The sequence below is a fragment of the Hylobates moloch genome, unplaced genomic scaffold (assembly GCF_009828535.3).
Source record: "Hylobates moloch isolate HMO894 unplaced genomic scaffold, HMol_V3 SCAFFOLD_6, whole genome shotgun sequence".
Taxonomy (NCBI): domain Eukaryota; kingdom Metazoa; phylum Chordata; class Mammalia; order Primates; family Hylobatidae; genus Hylobates; species Hylobates moloch.
In genome coordinates this window covers 120,319,859-120,336,952 of record NW_026652281.1, presented here as the reverse complement: position 1 = coordinate 120,336,952, position 17,094 = coordinate 120,319,859, and the positions used below count along the sequence as shown (strand labels likewise).

General features: G+C 36.3%; 1 protein-coding gene across 10 annotated transcripts in view; it reads left to right on the top strand.

Moving 5' to 3' along the window:
• Positions 1–17,094, top strand: part of NR3C1 (nuclear receptor subfamily 3 group C member 1) — a 468,091-nt gene that overhangs the window by 435,572 nt on the left and 15,425 nt on the right. For all 10 annotated transcript variants that reach the window (XM_032158228.2, XM_058439966.1, XM_058439964.1 and 7 more), the window contains exons 4-7: positions 473–589; positions 10,042–10,320; positions 11,978–12,122; positions 15,193–15,323. In XM_032158228.2, the coding sequence (XP_032014119.1) occupies positions 473–589; positions 10,042–10,320; positions 11,978–12,122; positions 15,193–15,323 (672 nt within the window). The remainder of the gene's footprint in view (positions 1–472; positions 590–10,041; positions 10,321–11,977; positions 12,123–15,192; positions 15,324–17,094) is intronic.

The following is a 17,094-nucleotide window of genomic DNA, read 5'->3' as shown; positions in this document are numbered from 1 at the left end:
CCATCTCAAAAAAAATAAAAAATAAAAAAACACAATCTATCAAACTGTTTAAAACACAATTTATCAAAAAAGTAGTTACCCTTGGTGGGTACTGGCTGGAATTGGGCAGAAAGGGGGCCTGTTGGGGTACCATTCTGTTTCTTGATCTGAATGCTGATTACATAAAGGTTCTTGGTTTGTAAAAATTTATTAAGTGGTTCACTGATGATTTGTGTACTTTTTTTTATATGTGGATACTGCAGTAAGGTTTTTTATTGCACTGTTTTCAGTTTGTGGGACAGAAAAAGGGAGACTCTTTTTGTTGTTTTTGACCTCTCGACCTCATAATGGCAATGTAAGCAAGAACACTTCCCTAATCAATACCTGTGGGCCTTGGTTATATTCCACTGGAAACAAAAACAGACAGAGGCTCTCCATATAAAATATCTTTGAAGACCTGTGAAACTTTAATAGTGCCTTTTATTCCATATAGGACAGCACAATTACCTATGTGCTGGAAGGAATGATTGCATCATCGATAAAATTCGAAGAAAAAACTGCCCAGCATGCCGCTATCGAAAATGTCTTCAGGCTGGAATGAACCTGGAAGGTAATGTAAATATCTGAAAGCAATTGTTTGTCTCTACAGCTTATAAAAATTTATCATTTTACTTTTGAAGATACAAGTAAGCAGATGTAATAATGTAGTCAGTTCAGTATATATATGCTTGACTAGCATAATGTTACTGCCCAATAAAAATGGGAAATTTTTTTCATGAATATATCATATTCTGTTTGTTTATCCACCAGTTCTTCTTACACACTGAATTCAGTACAGCCAGACTATATGCAAAGAAAGGAAATTATGTAATAATGAAACTTACACAACATGCAGCAACTTTATTACTATTACTCCTTTTTTCAGCCTCAAAACTATTCCCTAGGGTTGGAAATGTTTCTGTATCACACATATTTACATGTCCATTTTTCTGTTTGCCTTTTAAAAGCACACCTTTTACTTGGAGATCTGTGTTTTATTACAGATCTTCAAGGGAGGGTGGGGGAAAAAAAAAAAACCTCAAGGAAGAACTGGATGGGTTTTGTTTTGGTTTTCAAGTAAAGAAGAAACCTGGGCCGGGCGCAGTGGCTTATGCCTGTAATCCCAGCACTTTGGGAGACCGAGGCACGCGGATCACGAGGTCAAGAGATCATCCTAGCTAACATGGTGAAATCCTGTCTCTACTAAAAATACAAAAATTAGCTGAGCATGGTGGTGTCACCTGTAGTCCCAGCTACTCGAGAGGCTGAGGCAGGAGAATTGCTTGAACCCAGGAGGCAGAGGTTGCAGTGAGCCGAGATCACACCACTGCACTCCAGCTTGGCGACAGAGCAAGACTCCGTCGTGGAAAAAAAAAAAAAGAAACCTGAAACTAGTTATAAGTTAGAGTTTCATATCCCCGTTTATATAACAAGTTGTATAATTAACACTGATCTCAGCATTAAAAAATTTTCCTCTGAAAAAAGTTTGGAATTCTGCTGTGGTTGAAATTGCAAGTTCTGTGAAGGTAGTGGTGATCTAATAACACATATGCTTAGTATTTATTGTGAAATTAGCACTTTTATTCAGCAAATATGCACCAACAAGGCAGTCACTAGATATAAAATGAATAAAATAGTGCCTGTATTCAAGTAGTTTATCTGCTAGTTAGGTTGCAGAGTCAGTCACAAAATAGCATGGCACACCATAGAGGGCATAGAGCCACAGGAAAAAGAGGAAGGTCACCTAATTCTGTCTTGGAAGTCAAGGAAGAAATAACATTGAATTTTAAATCTATAAGCTGAGTAGGAATCAGATAGATTAAAAATAAGGGCAGAGACATGATCAGATTTGTATTTTACAAAGACTAATCTTACATGGAGAGACCAATTAAATGAATATGGCAGTCCTCCAGATAAGAGATGGCAGTACTGAGAGAGAATGGAAACCATGTGGTTCCTTTTATGACTGTGATGATTATTATGATTTTAGAGACAGAGTCTAACTCTTGTCACCCAGGCTGGAGTGCAGTGGCATGAACATGGCTCACTGCGGCCTTGAACTCCTAGACTCAAGCCATCTTCCCACCCGATAGGGCTACAGATGTACACTACCATGCCCAGCTGATTTTTTTTTATTTTTGTTCTAATTTTTTATAGAGACAAAGGGGTCTTGCTATGTTTCCCAGGCTGGTGTCTAACTCTTGGCCTTAAGTGATCCTCCCAACGTGGCCTCCCAAAGTGCTGGGATTACAGGTGTGAGCCACTGCAACTGACCTATGTGGTTCTTTTGATAGGAGAGACTAATTGTTGGTGCTATCTAGCACACACTGTGTGTGTACATCTTGTTACATAGAAAATAGATTTATGGGTATGACTATGAAGAGTCTGATTCTGCACACCACACACACAACTCTATCTACGTTTGACCAGGCTATTTAAACTTAACTGCAGAGTGTCAGCATGTTAAACATTGATTTACATAAAATGATAGCTGGCCACTTTCTTGTAAATGTTATAAAAACTGCAGAGATTAACTAAAAAATGCACACAGAAGTTTGCTTTCAATTCCACAAGGGTAGTTTATTTTTGTTATAAAAACAGTATTCCCCACTTTCTTAGATACCAGATCTCTGCCTAGATTTTACCCAGTTTCATCTTGCTGCTCTCTAATCTATGTATGTAATATACTTTGACCATTTAAATATGTATTAAGACACTTGAGTTTTTAGTGCCCTTTGGTTTATTTTCTCCAGTCCCAATTATCTCTAATCTTCATTTTTTCATTTTAGCTATTTTATATTTCGAAATAGGTTTTGAATGAAGCTCAAAGGACAAACCCAAATAAAATTCTGTCGTATCTCTAATATATTGTGGTTGCTTACCCAGTGACATTTTTAGATGCTTTTCTGAATACATATAAAGTTTAAGATCTTTGGAGCTTTAAGTATATAATGTTTTTCTGGGCAATTTCTCCCTATCCAAACTATAAGGGACTTCTTTCATCAAAAGAAGAAAGATACATCAACTACAAAGTAATGATTTTGATGGACTAGGCTATGAAATTTGTCTGTTTTTTCCTCCCTCTTACAGTTTAATAGCAACTGCAGTGCTCTTTGCCTTACTGCACTAGAAGACGACCCCAGGCAGTGACTGACATCTGATTTTTCTATTAATTGTACCATCACTGCCATTTCCAGTTGAATCTTTTGTTGGACATCAGAAGTTTTTCTTACATGAACAAAATTTAAGCATACAGCTGGGCGCGGTGGCTCATGCCTGTAATCCCAGCACTTTGGGAGGCCAAGGCAGGCAGATCACGAGGTCAGGAGATCGAGACTATCCTGGCTAACACGGTGAAACCCCGTCTCTACTAAAAATACAAAAAATTTGCTGGGCGTGGTGGCCGGCGCCTGTAGTCCCAGCTACTCGGGAGGCTGAGGCAGGAGAATGGCATCAGCCTGGGAGGTGGAGCTTGCAGTGAGCCAAGATTGCGCCACTGCACTCCAGCCTGGGCGACAGAGCAAGACTGTCTCAAAAAAAAAAAAAAATTTAAGCATACAATTTAGGCTGCAGTTTCTCAAAATATTGTATTAAAAATAACCAATTATATGCTTTTATAGTCAGTATAACGTATCCAGTTAGTGTAGAAATTGGCATTTGTTAAAAACTACTACATGTTAGTCTTTGATATACATTCTTCTACTTTTTGGACCCTCATTATTAAAAACACCTTTGAGTAGGGCCATGATTTACTTTATATCTACTTTTTTATACTACATAGTGGAAGAAAATTCTAATTTGTTATTTCCTACTATGATATGTACCGTGTGGCACATATCATATAGTTGATCCAATTCTACTTGTAGATGAATTGAAAGAAAGGCTTAAAAAAGTTCTTAGGGTTTGTGTGTGTGGTTTTACTGTAAAAGTATCATTTTTGTATTGAACTAACCCTAGTATACATAAAATCTTTATTTGGCCTGGTATGTATGTATGCCAGGAATCTTTGGCAGACCCTACCACTTACAATACAGATGAGCCATGTGTTTCACACTTTTTTTTTTTTTTTTACAACCTTCAGAAATATTCTCTTGTTCATCAGAGTGCTTCCCCTAAGCCAAGCAGTTTCGATGATAGCCCCAGAATAACTTTGCCCAAGTCTCTCCATAAATGTAACTTAGGACTACAAGTGGTGTATTTTTATACTCTTGCCCCATACCAAGTAAATCTCAAGATTTATTTTAAGGGAGTGGCCTTCACTGCTTAAAGTGCCTAGCATTTAAGAACAGATAAAATTTTTAATGGTGATCCTAAATGTTTTTTTTTTTTAACTTGCTTGTTTTTCTCTTGAAACTAAAATGTTTTTATTCACTTCATTTTAAGACATATTGTAATCCAAAGTATGGCTTTATTTTTAGTATAAACAGTCAAATGAAACTTACAGTCTTACGGCATTATCAGATTACCAAATATTATTGAAACTAATTTTTTTTAAGTTCAAAAACCCCATCTAGTAGTTTCTCTCTTATTTTCAACTTCTATTTTAGATTCTAGGGGTACATGTACAGGTTTGTTACTAAGATACATTGTGTGATGCTGGTGTTTGCAGTATGATTGAACCTTTCATCCAGGAAGTAACCACAGTACCTAACAGGTGCTTTTTAACCTGTGCCTCCCTTCCTCTATCCCCCCTCTTGTATTTCCCAGTGTCTGTTCCACATCTTTATGTGTATGTGTACTCAATATTTAGCTCCCATTTATAAATGAGAACACGGTATTTGGTTTTCTGCATTAGTTCATGTAGGATAAGGATACTGGCCGCCTGCTACATCCATGTTGCTGCAAAGGACATGATTTCATTCTTTTTGTGGCTACATAGTATTCCATGGCATATAAATACCACATTTTCTTTATCCAGTCCACTGTTGATGGGCACCTGGGTTGGTTCCATGTCTTTGCTATTGCAAACCATGCTGCAATGAACATATGGGTACATGTGTCTTTTTGATAGAATGATTTATTTTTCTTTGGGTATATGCCCAGCAATAGGATTGCTAGGTTGAATGGTAGTTAAACTCTTAATTCTTTGAAAAATCTCCAAACTTCTTTCCACAGTGGTATCATTGTGGTTTTGACTTGCATTTCTCTGATGATTAACAATCAGCATTTCTTCATATGTTTGTTGGCCACACGTATGTCTTTTTTTGAGAAGTGTCTGTTCATGTCCTTTGCCCATTTTTAATGGGGTTGTTTTTGCTTGTTAATTTAAGTTCCATATAAACTCTGGATATTAGGGTTTTGTCAGATGCATAGTTTGCAAATATTTTCTCCCATTCTGTAGATTGTGATAGTTTCTCTTGCTTTGCAGAAACTCTTTAGTTTAGTTAGGTCCCATTGTCAATTTTTGTTTTTGTTGCAGTTGCTTTTGGGGATTAGTCGTAAATTCTTTTCCAAGGCCAAGGTTGAGAAGGTTATTTCCTAGGTTTTCTTCTAGGATTTTCATAGTTTGAGGTCTTACATTTACTCTTTAATCCACCTTATTAATTTTTGTATGGCAGCAGGTAGGGGTCCAGTTTCATTCTTCTGCACATGGATAGCCAGTTATCCCAGCACCATTAATGGAATAGGGAGTCTTTTCCCTATGGCTTATTTTTATCAACTTTGTGTAGATTAGATGGCTGTAGGTGTGTGTCTTTATTTCTGGACTCTATTCTGTACCATTGTGTGTGTGTGTGTGTGTGTGTGTGTGTGTGTTTTGTTTGTTTTGTTTTTTGTTTTTTTTTTACCAGTACCATGCTGTTTTGGTTACTGTAGCCTGTAGTATAGTTTGATTTGGGGTAATGTGATGTTGCCAACTTTGTCCTTTTTGCTTAGGATTGCTTTGGGCATTTTTTGGTTCCATATGAATTTTAGAATGCTTTTTGCTAATTCTGTGAAAAATGACATTGTAGTTTGATAGGAATAGTGTTGAATCTATAAATTGTTTTGGGTAGTATGACCATTTTAACTATACTGATTCTATCAGTCCATGAGCATGGAATGTTATTCCATTTGTTTGTGTCATCTTTGATTTCTTTCAGCAGTGTTTTGTAGTTCTCCTTGTAAAAATTTTAAACTCACTTAGATGCATTCCTAGGTATTTTACTCTTTTTGTGACTGTTATAAATGGAATTGCATTCTTGATTTGGCTCTCAGCTTGAACATTACTGGTGTATAGAAATGCTACTGATTTTTGTACACTGATTTTAAATCCTGAACCTTTACCAAAGTTGTTTATCAGCTCCAGAAGCCTTTTGGCAGAGTCTTCAGGGTTTTCTAGGTATAGAGTCATAAGTGAAAAGAAATCGTTTGATTATTTCTTTTCCTATTTGGAAGCCTTTTATTTCTTTCTCTTACCTGATTGTTCTAACTAGGATTTCCAGTACTATGTTAAATTGGAATGGTGACATTGGGCATCCTTGTCTTACTGCATTAAGGGGAATGCTTCCAGCTTTTGCCCATTTGGTATGATGTTGGCTGTAGGTTTGTCATACCGGGCTCTTTATTACTTTGAGGTATGTTCCTTCAATACCTAGTTTGGTGAAGGTTTTTATCATGAAGAGATGTTGGATTTTATCCAACTTTTTCTGCATCTATTGAGATGATCATATTTTTTTTGTTATGTGGTGAATCACATTTATTGATCTGCGTATGTTGAACAAGCCTTGCATCCCAGAAATAAAGCTTTCTACTTCATTGTGGTGAATTAACTTTTTGATGTGCAGCTGGATTCAGTTTGCTAGTGTTTTGTTGAAGATTTTTGTATCTATGTTCATCAGGGATATTGGCCTGTAGTTTTGTTGTTGTTGTTATTGTGTCTCTACCAGGTTTTGGTATTAGAATGATGTTTCCCTTGTAGAATAAGTTGGGGATGAGGCCCTCTTTCTAGATTGCTTTTTTAGAATAGTTTTAGTAGGATTAGTACCGGCTCTTCTTTGTACAACCGGTAGAATTTGGCTGTGAATCCATCTGGTCAAGGGCTTTTTTTAGTTGGTGGGTTTTTTATTATTTATTCCATTTCAGAACTCGTTATTGGTCTGTTCAGAATTTCAGTTTCTTCCTGGTTCAATCTAGGCAGGTTGTGTGTTTCCATTTCCACATGCATACTTACTCCAAATAATGGCTTTAAATATAAGGGGGTCAGCTGAAAACAAAAATGGTACTTTCATAGTAAACTCCACCCCCCACACACACATGCATAAACCCTAAGATTTTTTAAAGCCTTTGTTCCAATTTATCCATTTCCTCTAGATTGTCTACTTTGTGTGCATAGAGGTGCTTGTAATAGTGTGAAGATCTTTTTTATTTCTGTGGAATCTCTTGTAATGTCATCTTTTACATTTTTTATTGTGCTTATTTGGGTCTTCACTCTTTTTTTCTTTGTTAATCTTGCTAGTGGTCTATCAACCTTGTTTATCCTTTCAAGTAACCAACTTTTATAAACTAGGTTTTAAGCTAATTAAGATTTCTCTACTTTTATTAAGAAGGAAGTAGTGTTACCACAGACTCATGAACACTTCTGTGGAGCTCCTATATTGACTGCTAATCAACTATATGCTCCAATGGGTCAGGAATTTATATAGAGTAAAGTTGTATTAACTAAGTTGCTTTAAAATAGTGATTGCTTAACTAAATGATTCAGTTCAGTTAACTCCTTCCTGAAGATATTTTGAAAAATTAATTAGTATTATTTCTTGCTCTAGTCAGTACAGCACAATTGGGTTCACTTGTACTTTCTGAGCTGTATTGAAAAACATCAGTTTTCTCATTTAGAACTATATATAAGTAGTGAGAAATTAATTACAAACTGAGTCATAGAAAATGTTTTTTTTTAATCCTCCAGCTGTTACTCTTTCTTCCTTGTTCTAATGTGGAGTAAAGAAATATGCATTCTAAACCATTTAAAGTTATGACTAATTGAGGTTGTCAAAGTACTGTTTCAGTGTATTGATTTGGCACATGTGTGTTCTCTTTTACATTGTCAACAAAGTACATTTTATGATTTTGGATCAAGATTTCACTGGGATACTTCTGGTTGTTTAAAGAGTTTCTTTATGTATTGGTGTCCTTCCTTTTTAAAATTTTATCACTCCTCTATTAAGTTGTGATATCCAAATTTAAAATATTCTAAAAACATGTTCTCCTGCAAGTTGAGGTAATGATAGTTGTTATATGGTACTTACTATATGATATATGCCAGGAACTGTTCTAAGCATTTTACATATTTAATTCTCACAACAACTCTATGAGGTAGGGACTAATATTATCCTCATTTTACAGAAGGGGAAATGAAGAGTCAGGGAGTAACTTGCACAGATATCCAGCTACAACATGGCAGAACCAGGACTTAAATCCAACTATGCTGATTTCAGGTTTCTGCTCTTTAGTCCTATATCATACTGTGCCTCCAAGAGAGCATGATAAACTAATTAGAATAGTTCTATCATGATTCTGTTTCTATTTTGAACTATTAACTAAAAATTTTTGAATTTCTCAGTACCCCATTTAGTATAGAACACAAGAATGGAACCATTCTATTCTAACATTGTACATTGAGATATCATTCCCACCGCCGTATCTGTCCTCCACAGACTATATGGTGTGTCATTTTAAGGACAGAGGATCTAAAAATGATTTTTAAAGGTGATTTACATTTACTCTTCCCTTTGCAAAATGGTTTGCATCCCTAATAATTTAGACAGGTACATTTATTCCTGATATAAATTACATTTCTTGCCTTTCCTTGGAATTCTGAGTACTTTCCCTCTGAGAGAACAATATAATTCTTATTTAGTCACTAAAATAACTTCAAGAGTATGAATAAGTCTACTAAAAAGTCTACAGGGTCCATGTTGTAGTTTGATTAGATGGCTCCATACCAAGTCAAGGTAAAAGATAATTAAATTTATATATAATATGAAAATGGCTGCTTTAGGTTTATAGAGTAATCAATATAAATCTTCCTTATAAAAGGGAAATTTCCCACTTATAATTTATGTGAAGTAATGTAAAGTTTTTCATTTCATCTTCCCAAATGTTTTTAGTCCCAAGCAGTATTTATGTTAGTACCTATGTAAAGGTGAAAAGTGAATTTTTCTGCTGGTAGAACTAATACTATTTTTAGCATGTAATCTGCTGTCATCTTCCTATCTTTATAAGTGGCTTTGAACAAGTGTAAATAGTCTAATTCTCTTCATTATATGTACTACCATGATTTAGATTAATCTTTTTTTTTTTTTTTGAGACGGAGTCTCGCTCTGTCGCCCAGGCTGGAGTGCAGTGGTGCAATCTCGGCTCACTGCAAGCTCCGCCTCCCGGGTTCAGGCCATTCTCCTGCCTCAGCCTCTCTGAGTAGCTGGGACTACAGGCGCCCGCCACCACGCCCGGCTAATTTTTTGTATTTTTAGTAGAGACGGGGTTTCACCGTGGTCTCGATCTCCTGACCTCGTGATCCGCCCGCCTCGGCCTCCCAAAGTGCTGGGATTACAAGCGTGAGCCACCGCACCCAGCCGATTTAGATTAATCTTAAACCACAGTTTGTAATCCATTATTCCAAACTTAGATGTTTTTTTCAGTTTATAGTAAGAGTAATTTGCCTTATATAACCAATGAAAGTGTTGCATTTAGAGTGAAAGTGAGACAAAAAAATAATTTATAGAAGAATTTACAAAAGTTATTTACTCAGATTGTTTTAACATACCATTATAATACTTTGTATAAGGAACAACTATAATGAAGTTTCTGGCCTAGTTGTAGGCAAAACTAATTGGGAGTAGTTTCCTCTGGATCTTTTGCTTTCAGAAAAAAAAAAAAAAAAAAAAAAAAGTTTTTTCTCCTCTTCCATGTCACTTTATCATAATTGCTAAATAAAATATTTCTCCCATCTTAATAGTTTTAGAAAGTAAAAATACTTCTTGAATAAACTATGTAGCGCAGACCTTCCCATTACAGTTCATTTCTGTGTATTTTTTAAAATACCCACAGCTCGAAAAACAAAGAAGAAAATAAAAGGAATTCAGCAGGCTACTACAGGAGTCTCACAAGAAACCTCCGAAAATCCTGCTAACAAAACAATAGTTCCTGCAACGTTACCACAACTCACCCCTACCCTGGTGTCACTGTTGGAGGTTATTGAACCTGAAGTGTTATATGCAGGATATGATAGTTCTGTTCCAGACTCAACTTGGAGGATCATGACCACGCTTAACATGTTAGGAGGGCGGCAAGTGATTGCAGCAGTGAAATGGGCAAAGGCAATACCAGGTAAGATGCAAAAGATAAAAGAGCAACTATATAAACCTTTGTGTTTTCTTCAGCAAAAACACTTTGGCTTTTATATCATCGTGAGCCCATGGCTTATCTTGTTTCTCTTACTCAGTTCTGGGGACTATGAAGGGGAGAGTCAGGTGAATACAGGTGATAGGGAGTTTATAATAAAACATTTACATTACTCCCTGCTTTTCAAATCATTATGCACAGGATGGTAATTTCACATAGGATGATGGGAAACTCGAGTTACAAGACTCACTCAGAACTCCTTTTACACTGAAGTTTGGGGAAAGAAAATGTTTTTAGTTAATTCCATTTGTTTTCCTTCATTGTGCCACTTTTAAAAATCAGGTTTGTAAGATTGGTAAACATCAAGTATGTTGACTGTCAAAATTTGTACTAAAGTAGAATGACTTTAACCCTTCACTAAATGAAATGCTACACATTGAATGTAATTTTAAAGATAATTTTAAATAAAAGTTACCCTGTTGGAATTTGGTGTGGAACAGCAGAGGTCAATGTTAGCGTCAGCTCTGACTTTAAAGACAGAGGGAATTGACAAGCCTGTGTTCAGGCAAATGGGGAGAGAACAAGAAAGTAACCTGACCTCCTGTCATCCTTGTTTTATTAAGGGGGAAAGAGGTGTGAATAGCAGGGCAAATGTTTTACTTAACTCATTGATTAATACCTCAAGCCAAGATTCTTTTCTCTTTTTTAAAATCGATACATAATAGTTGTACATATTTACTGTACATATTTATATTTAGGGTGTACATGTAATAATTTAATAAAAGCATACAACGTGTAAGGATCAAATCAGAGTAACTGGGATATCCATCACCTCAAACATTTGTTTGGGGAACATTCCAAATCTTCTCTTTTAGCTGTTTTGAAATATAAAGTAAATTATTGTTAACTGTAGTCATCCTGTTGTGCTACTGAACACTAAAACTTATTTCTTCCAACTGTATTTTTGCACCCGTCAACCAATCCCGCTTCATCCCCATCACCACTATCTTTCCCGGTCACTGGTAACTGCCAAGCCAAGAATTTTGTCTATTTTACTATTTAGTTCATATTTACTTAAGCAGACAAAGGTGACAAAACTGGCTACTTTTTTTTTTTTTTTTTTACATTGAAAGCTATTAAAAAGCACAGAAGGGGCTGGGTGCGATGGCTCACGCCTGTAATCCCAGCACTTTGGGAAGCCCAGGTGGGTGGATCACTTGAGGTCAGGAGTTTGAGACCAGCCTGGCCAGCATAGCAAAACCCCATCTCTACTAAAAATACAAAAATTAGCCAGGCATGGTGGTATGCACCTGTATTCCCAGCTACTTGGGAGGCTGGCAGTGAGAATCGCTTGAACCCGGGAGGCGGAGGTTGCAGTGAGCCGAGATGGCACCATTGCACTCCAGCCTGGGCGACAGAGCGAGACTGTCTCCAAAAAAAAAAAAAAAGCACAGAGGGTTTGAGTCTTAAAGTGTCAGATGACAGACAGAAGAAAACTGTGTCTACCTAGTATTTAATTTCTGTTTTCTGTTAGGGGTCCCCTTGTTTTGACAAGGCTCATTGATCTCATTGCTCTTTGGCAATTCCCACAGAGATTATCTTCTTAGAGTGTTGCCTCATACCTTTATTTCTCTTAATTCAGGTTTCAGGAACTTACACCTGGATGACCAAATGACCCTACTGCAGTACTCCTGGATGTTTCTTATGGCATTTGCTCTGGGGTGGAGATCATATAGACAATCAAGTGCAAACCTGCTGTGTTTTGCTCCTGATCTGATTATTAATGAGTAAGTTGTTTGTGAGTCATTTTTCCCTGTATTCATAGGGTATCTTTAACCAGCTGATGTTTTCCTGATTGACTGCTATTGTGATAATTCAGGACTGAAACAATCCTACTAGGTATCTAGGATCTAGGCAAACATGGAAATAGAGTTATGAGTGCTTGGGGCAGGACAAGTGTAATGTAGAGCAAATGTACATATGGCATTATTACTGTCCTAGGACATGTTTGAGGATATTTAACAGCATATCTGAGGTTAGTAAAGTCTGTTGCAAGCAACAAGGAATCTTACTGTGATATTATTTACATAACCCTATTCCAGAAAGAAAAAGGAGCATGATAAAACTCATGTGGATTCAGTGGGGACAATTGTAGATGAGGATATCTAGGCTGATGGGGTGGGACATATGGACCCAGACACAAGAGGTATCTCTTTGCATGGCAAGGCTCACCCAGTGTCTGTGGTTTAAGAATATGGGAACAAATTTGTTTTGTTTAACTGAGAGAAGACCAAGCCTTTAAGATTTTATAAATCAGCTATTCTCTTATTCTCTAGGCTTATTCCTGTATCTGCGAAATACTTCAGGTGTCCATTTCCCCTTAACTCATTGCAGTTGTTTCCTCACTCGTTTTCTCCCTCCAGTGTAACATTCATCATGTTGGCTAATGTTTGCTTCCTCAAGCACAGTCTGACTGCATCACATATCTCCCCAGTACACAGATTGTCCCCAGTATCTTCCCACTGACCCTCCAGTACATACTCTGCATGATTTCAGGCTTTCCAGAATCTGACCTCACTTCCTCTCCCATTGTTTTCCTTCACACACTCTTTATCCCCATCCATTCTTTCTAGCATACTTTTAGACTCTTGGTGTTCACATCACCAGATACACAGCAGAGAATTCACATCCTAGTTCTTCTCACTTTCTACCTTGTATTACTACTTTTCGTACCCCTAGCTTATTGCTATTAGTACAATGTAAACAGGGAGTTCACACACACATACCCCTGGTCTAAGAAGAATAAAAAATGAAAGAGATTTGTGTTTGTATAGAAAACAGAAGACACCTTGGCTTTTATTGCCAGAAAGATGACTGTTCAAACCACTGCATCACAATGGAACAAGATTAGGTAGTTGGATCCAATTTTAAATTAACTGGTAAATATATTTAGTTTCTGGGGAAACTGAAGACATTATTACTCATCAGAATCCTACCATGCTGTTTAAAAAATACCATGTTGGCAGTATATGTTTTTTAGTCACTTTCTAATATGTAATTTGAAGGCATTTAAGTGGAATTAACAGCATAAACAGATTTATATGAAACACCAACTTACCCTTCTGGTTTATAAAACTAACCTAATTTAGGGTTTTTATTATTAGGGCATTCAGATTTAGCGTTAAGCAGTCACAGCAAAATCTAATCATGCCACATACATTCCTTACATAAAGTGAGAGTTATAATTTTTTTTCCTCAACAGATTTACATTTGTTTCATTTTAATTAAGGGATATGTACTTCCTATTCTTGTGTTCTCATGCTACTGCATACAAGACAGGCAGTCCTCCACCTTTTTCTTTTTTTTTTTTTTTTGAGACGAGTCTCACTCTGTCACCCAGGCTCAAGTGCAGTGGTGTGATCTTGGCTCATGGCAACCTCTGCCTCCCGGGTTCAAGTGATTCTCTGCCTCAGCCTCCCGAATAGCTGGGATTAAAGGCACACTCCACCACACTTGGCTAATTTTTTGTATTTTTAGTAGAGACGGGGTTGTGCCATATTGGCCAGGCTGGTCTTGAACTCCTGACCTCAAGTGTTCCACCCACTTTAGGGCCTCCCAAAGTGCTGGGATTACAGGTGTGAGCCACCACACCCAGCCCTCTACCCTTTTTTCTTAGCCCACTGTGTTTCCATACTGCTCTGGTGTCTGTGACAGCAGATTTTGCGTATCAGAAAGTATGCATTCAAGTTCTGACCGTCTATAGAGCTGTAAAACAGTCTCTCATGGTTGCCCTTAGGTCAGAACGTTGTGGAAAAAAAAATTTTGTTGTTGTTTTTACAGCCAACAAGAATGAGTTTTTACTTATTCTACTACACTATAACTTTGTTGGAATTTTCAGTTATATGAGTATAACCATGTACAAGAAACTAAAGGAAAAAAGGTGCCTCCCAGAAAAGGGGTGCTTTACCTTACTGTTAAGGACTGGGGAGGTGCCTCTTCGGTAAGAGCAGATTTTAAATTTGAAGAGCCTGTGATCACTTTGGCAGCATATAATTCATGTCTGATTTATTTCATATAAAGGAATAAACCACATATTCAGTAGAGAAAAATAACCTTTCTGTTGTTAAGTCCAAGACGACTGTCTGTCAGAACCTTAAAAAAAAAAAAAAATCCTGAAGCATTTTAAAAGCTGTGAACTGGGCCCAGTTTCAGGCTCTTAGTGTCATTTCACAAGTCAGGAAACTTTAGAGATCTATTTGAAAATTGTAGGTATGTAATGACTTCAGAATCATAAGCAAGAATTGGTTTAGTACCTTTAGTTTAAAGAATATTAAGGCATATGCCTGTCAGAGGCAGATTTTGAGCATCAGAAGTCTAGAATCAAGTTCTAGGTCTCGCCCTCTGCATAACTGTGAACAGTGTCACACATTTTTGTCTTTAGGATGAAATGTTGTGAAAAAATTTACCTTTAAAAATCAAGTGTGTAGGACCTAAAACTGTGTTGTCTAATTGACTGTATTCAAATGATAAACCTTGATTTAAATGAGCAACTAGCAGTAAGTTCTATAAGAATTCTAACACATTAATTAATAAAATAATACATGGCATGCATGATAGAAAATAATGTCTCCACTGTTACATTAGATTATTCATTAGTCTCTTTAAACAGCCAAGATGCAGGAAGAAGTTTAAGGAAAGTTCTCCAAAATTCTGATTTTATAGGGAATTAGCAATAATATTGTTGCAGTAGTTGTTTTTCTTTATGAGTTCATAGTTTTGCAAAACAAAACAAAAATGTGCTTTTTGGCAGGGGGAAGTAGCAGTATTTCTAACTAATACCCTATTTATCTTTCACAGGCAGAGAATGACTCTACCCTGCATGTACGACCAATGTAAACACATGCTGTATGTTTCCTCTGAGTTACACAGGCTTCAGGTATCTTATGAAGAGTATCTCTGTATGAAAACCTTACTGCTTCTCTCTTCAGGTTGGTAGAACACCTTTTCACTTTATGTCAAAAGCATGAAATATGAAGGCCTTGAAACAAAGGTTAATTTATATACATAGTACTAATAATTATACCAAGTCTACTATTATTTCCTACTAGTCAGATGATTTTTATGAATGTAAAATATCAGAAAGGCACAGTAAGTGATACCAAGATTAATAAGACAAATAGGTATAGCAGAAACAGAGAGGTATATGAGCTGCATAGGGATCTCTGTTGATAGGAATCTGTGTAGACTTTTTTCTCCTTCCTTCCTTTGATCTTTGATCATGGGAAGACATGGAAAAAGAAAGCTGACTGCAGTGATTTTGTCTACTACACTGTTATCTGGTTAAAAATTTTAGTTTCCTGATGAGTATTAGCATGTATAAGAAATTATGGGAGAAAAAGACGCATCCTAGAAAAGGTGTGCTTAATTACTATTGGGGATTGGTTAACATAGCATGGGAGCTGGATTGTCAGACAGAGATTCACTATCTAGAAAATGGCAACGAGAGTTTATAAAATAAACTTCTGTGAGATTACTTTTTAGCTAGCAAAGACAAAGATATCCTTCAGTAGGTGAAGTGATAAACTGTGATACATCCAGATGATGGAATACTATTGGGGACTAAAAAGAAATAAGCTGTCAAGCCATGAAAACACATGGAGGGATGTTAAATGCACCACTTAAATTACTAAGTGAAAAAAGTTCATCTGAAAGGGCTACATACTGTGTGATTCCAACTATATAACATTCCATAAAAGGCAAAACTGTGAAGACAGCAAAAAAAAATCAGTGGTTGCCAGGGTTTAGAAGGAAGGGAGGGATAAATGTGCAGAGCACAGAGGATTTTTAGGGCAGTGAAAATACTTCGTGTGATGCTATAATGGTGGAAACATGTCATTATACATTTGTCCAAACCCAAAGAATGTCCACCACCGAGAGTGAACCCTCAACTATGGACTTTGGGTGATGATGTGTGGGACAGGAGGTATATGAAAAATCTCTATACCTTCCCCCCAATTTTGCTGTGAACTTAAAACTGCTCTAAAAAAGTCTTTTTTAAGAAAAGCTCTATGAGCTAGTTGTTATTATAAACCTTAGGCCATTTCCAGTAAAAATTACATATCAATGTTTATTAAATACTGAGTTAATAGCTGAATACCTCTTTCATATACAAATAAGTACATTTGCAATTTTTTAAAAAGTCTTAATTCCATTAGTAACTGTGGTTTCATAGTTGCCAAATAACTATAAGCTATGGATGTTGCACAAAACTATGATTTTATTTAACCATTTCGTATCTATTTAAACATTTCCAAAGCACACACTCATCTTAATGTTTTCACACTATTTTTGCTCAACGAAAAGTTATTTTATGTTAACGGATATAAGAAGTTATTAATAATATTTCAATCAAGGCAAGAGAACCCGGTAAAGATCATTGCTAGAGACATGTTTAATGTTACCTGTAGCAGTACACTTGTTAAAGAAGTGATTGATTAAGCAGTTACATAAAATTCTGATCGTAACTTTGATTGATACCATGAAGGTATAATTCAGTGCCTAGATACTAACAAACAACCTTATTTAAAAAAAAAAAAAGAATGGTTTCAATTGTATACATCCCAGACTAATTGAGCTATATGATTTTTTTCATTGTAAATAATATCACGAGTTCTTCTTTTTAAAAAATAATAGAATCATAAGGATGGAAATACATACCTTAAGATATAGACTTCTACTATGATAGACTACTGGAATAGG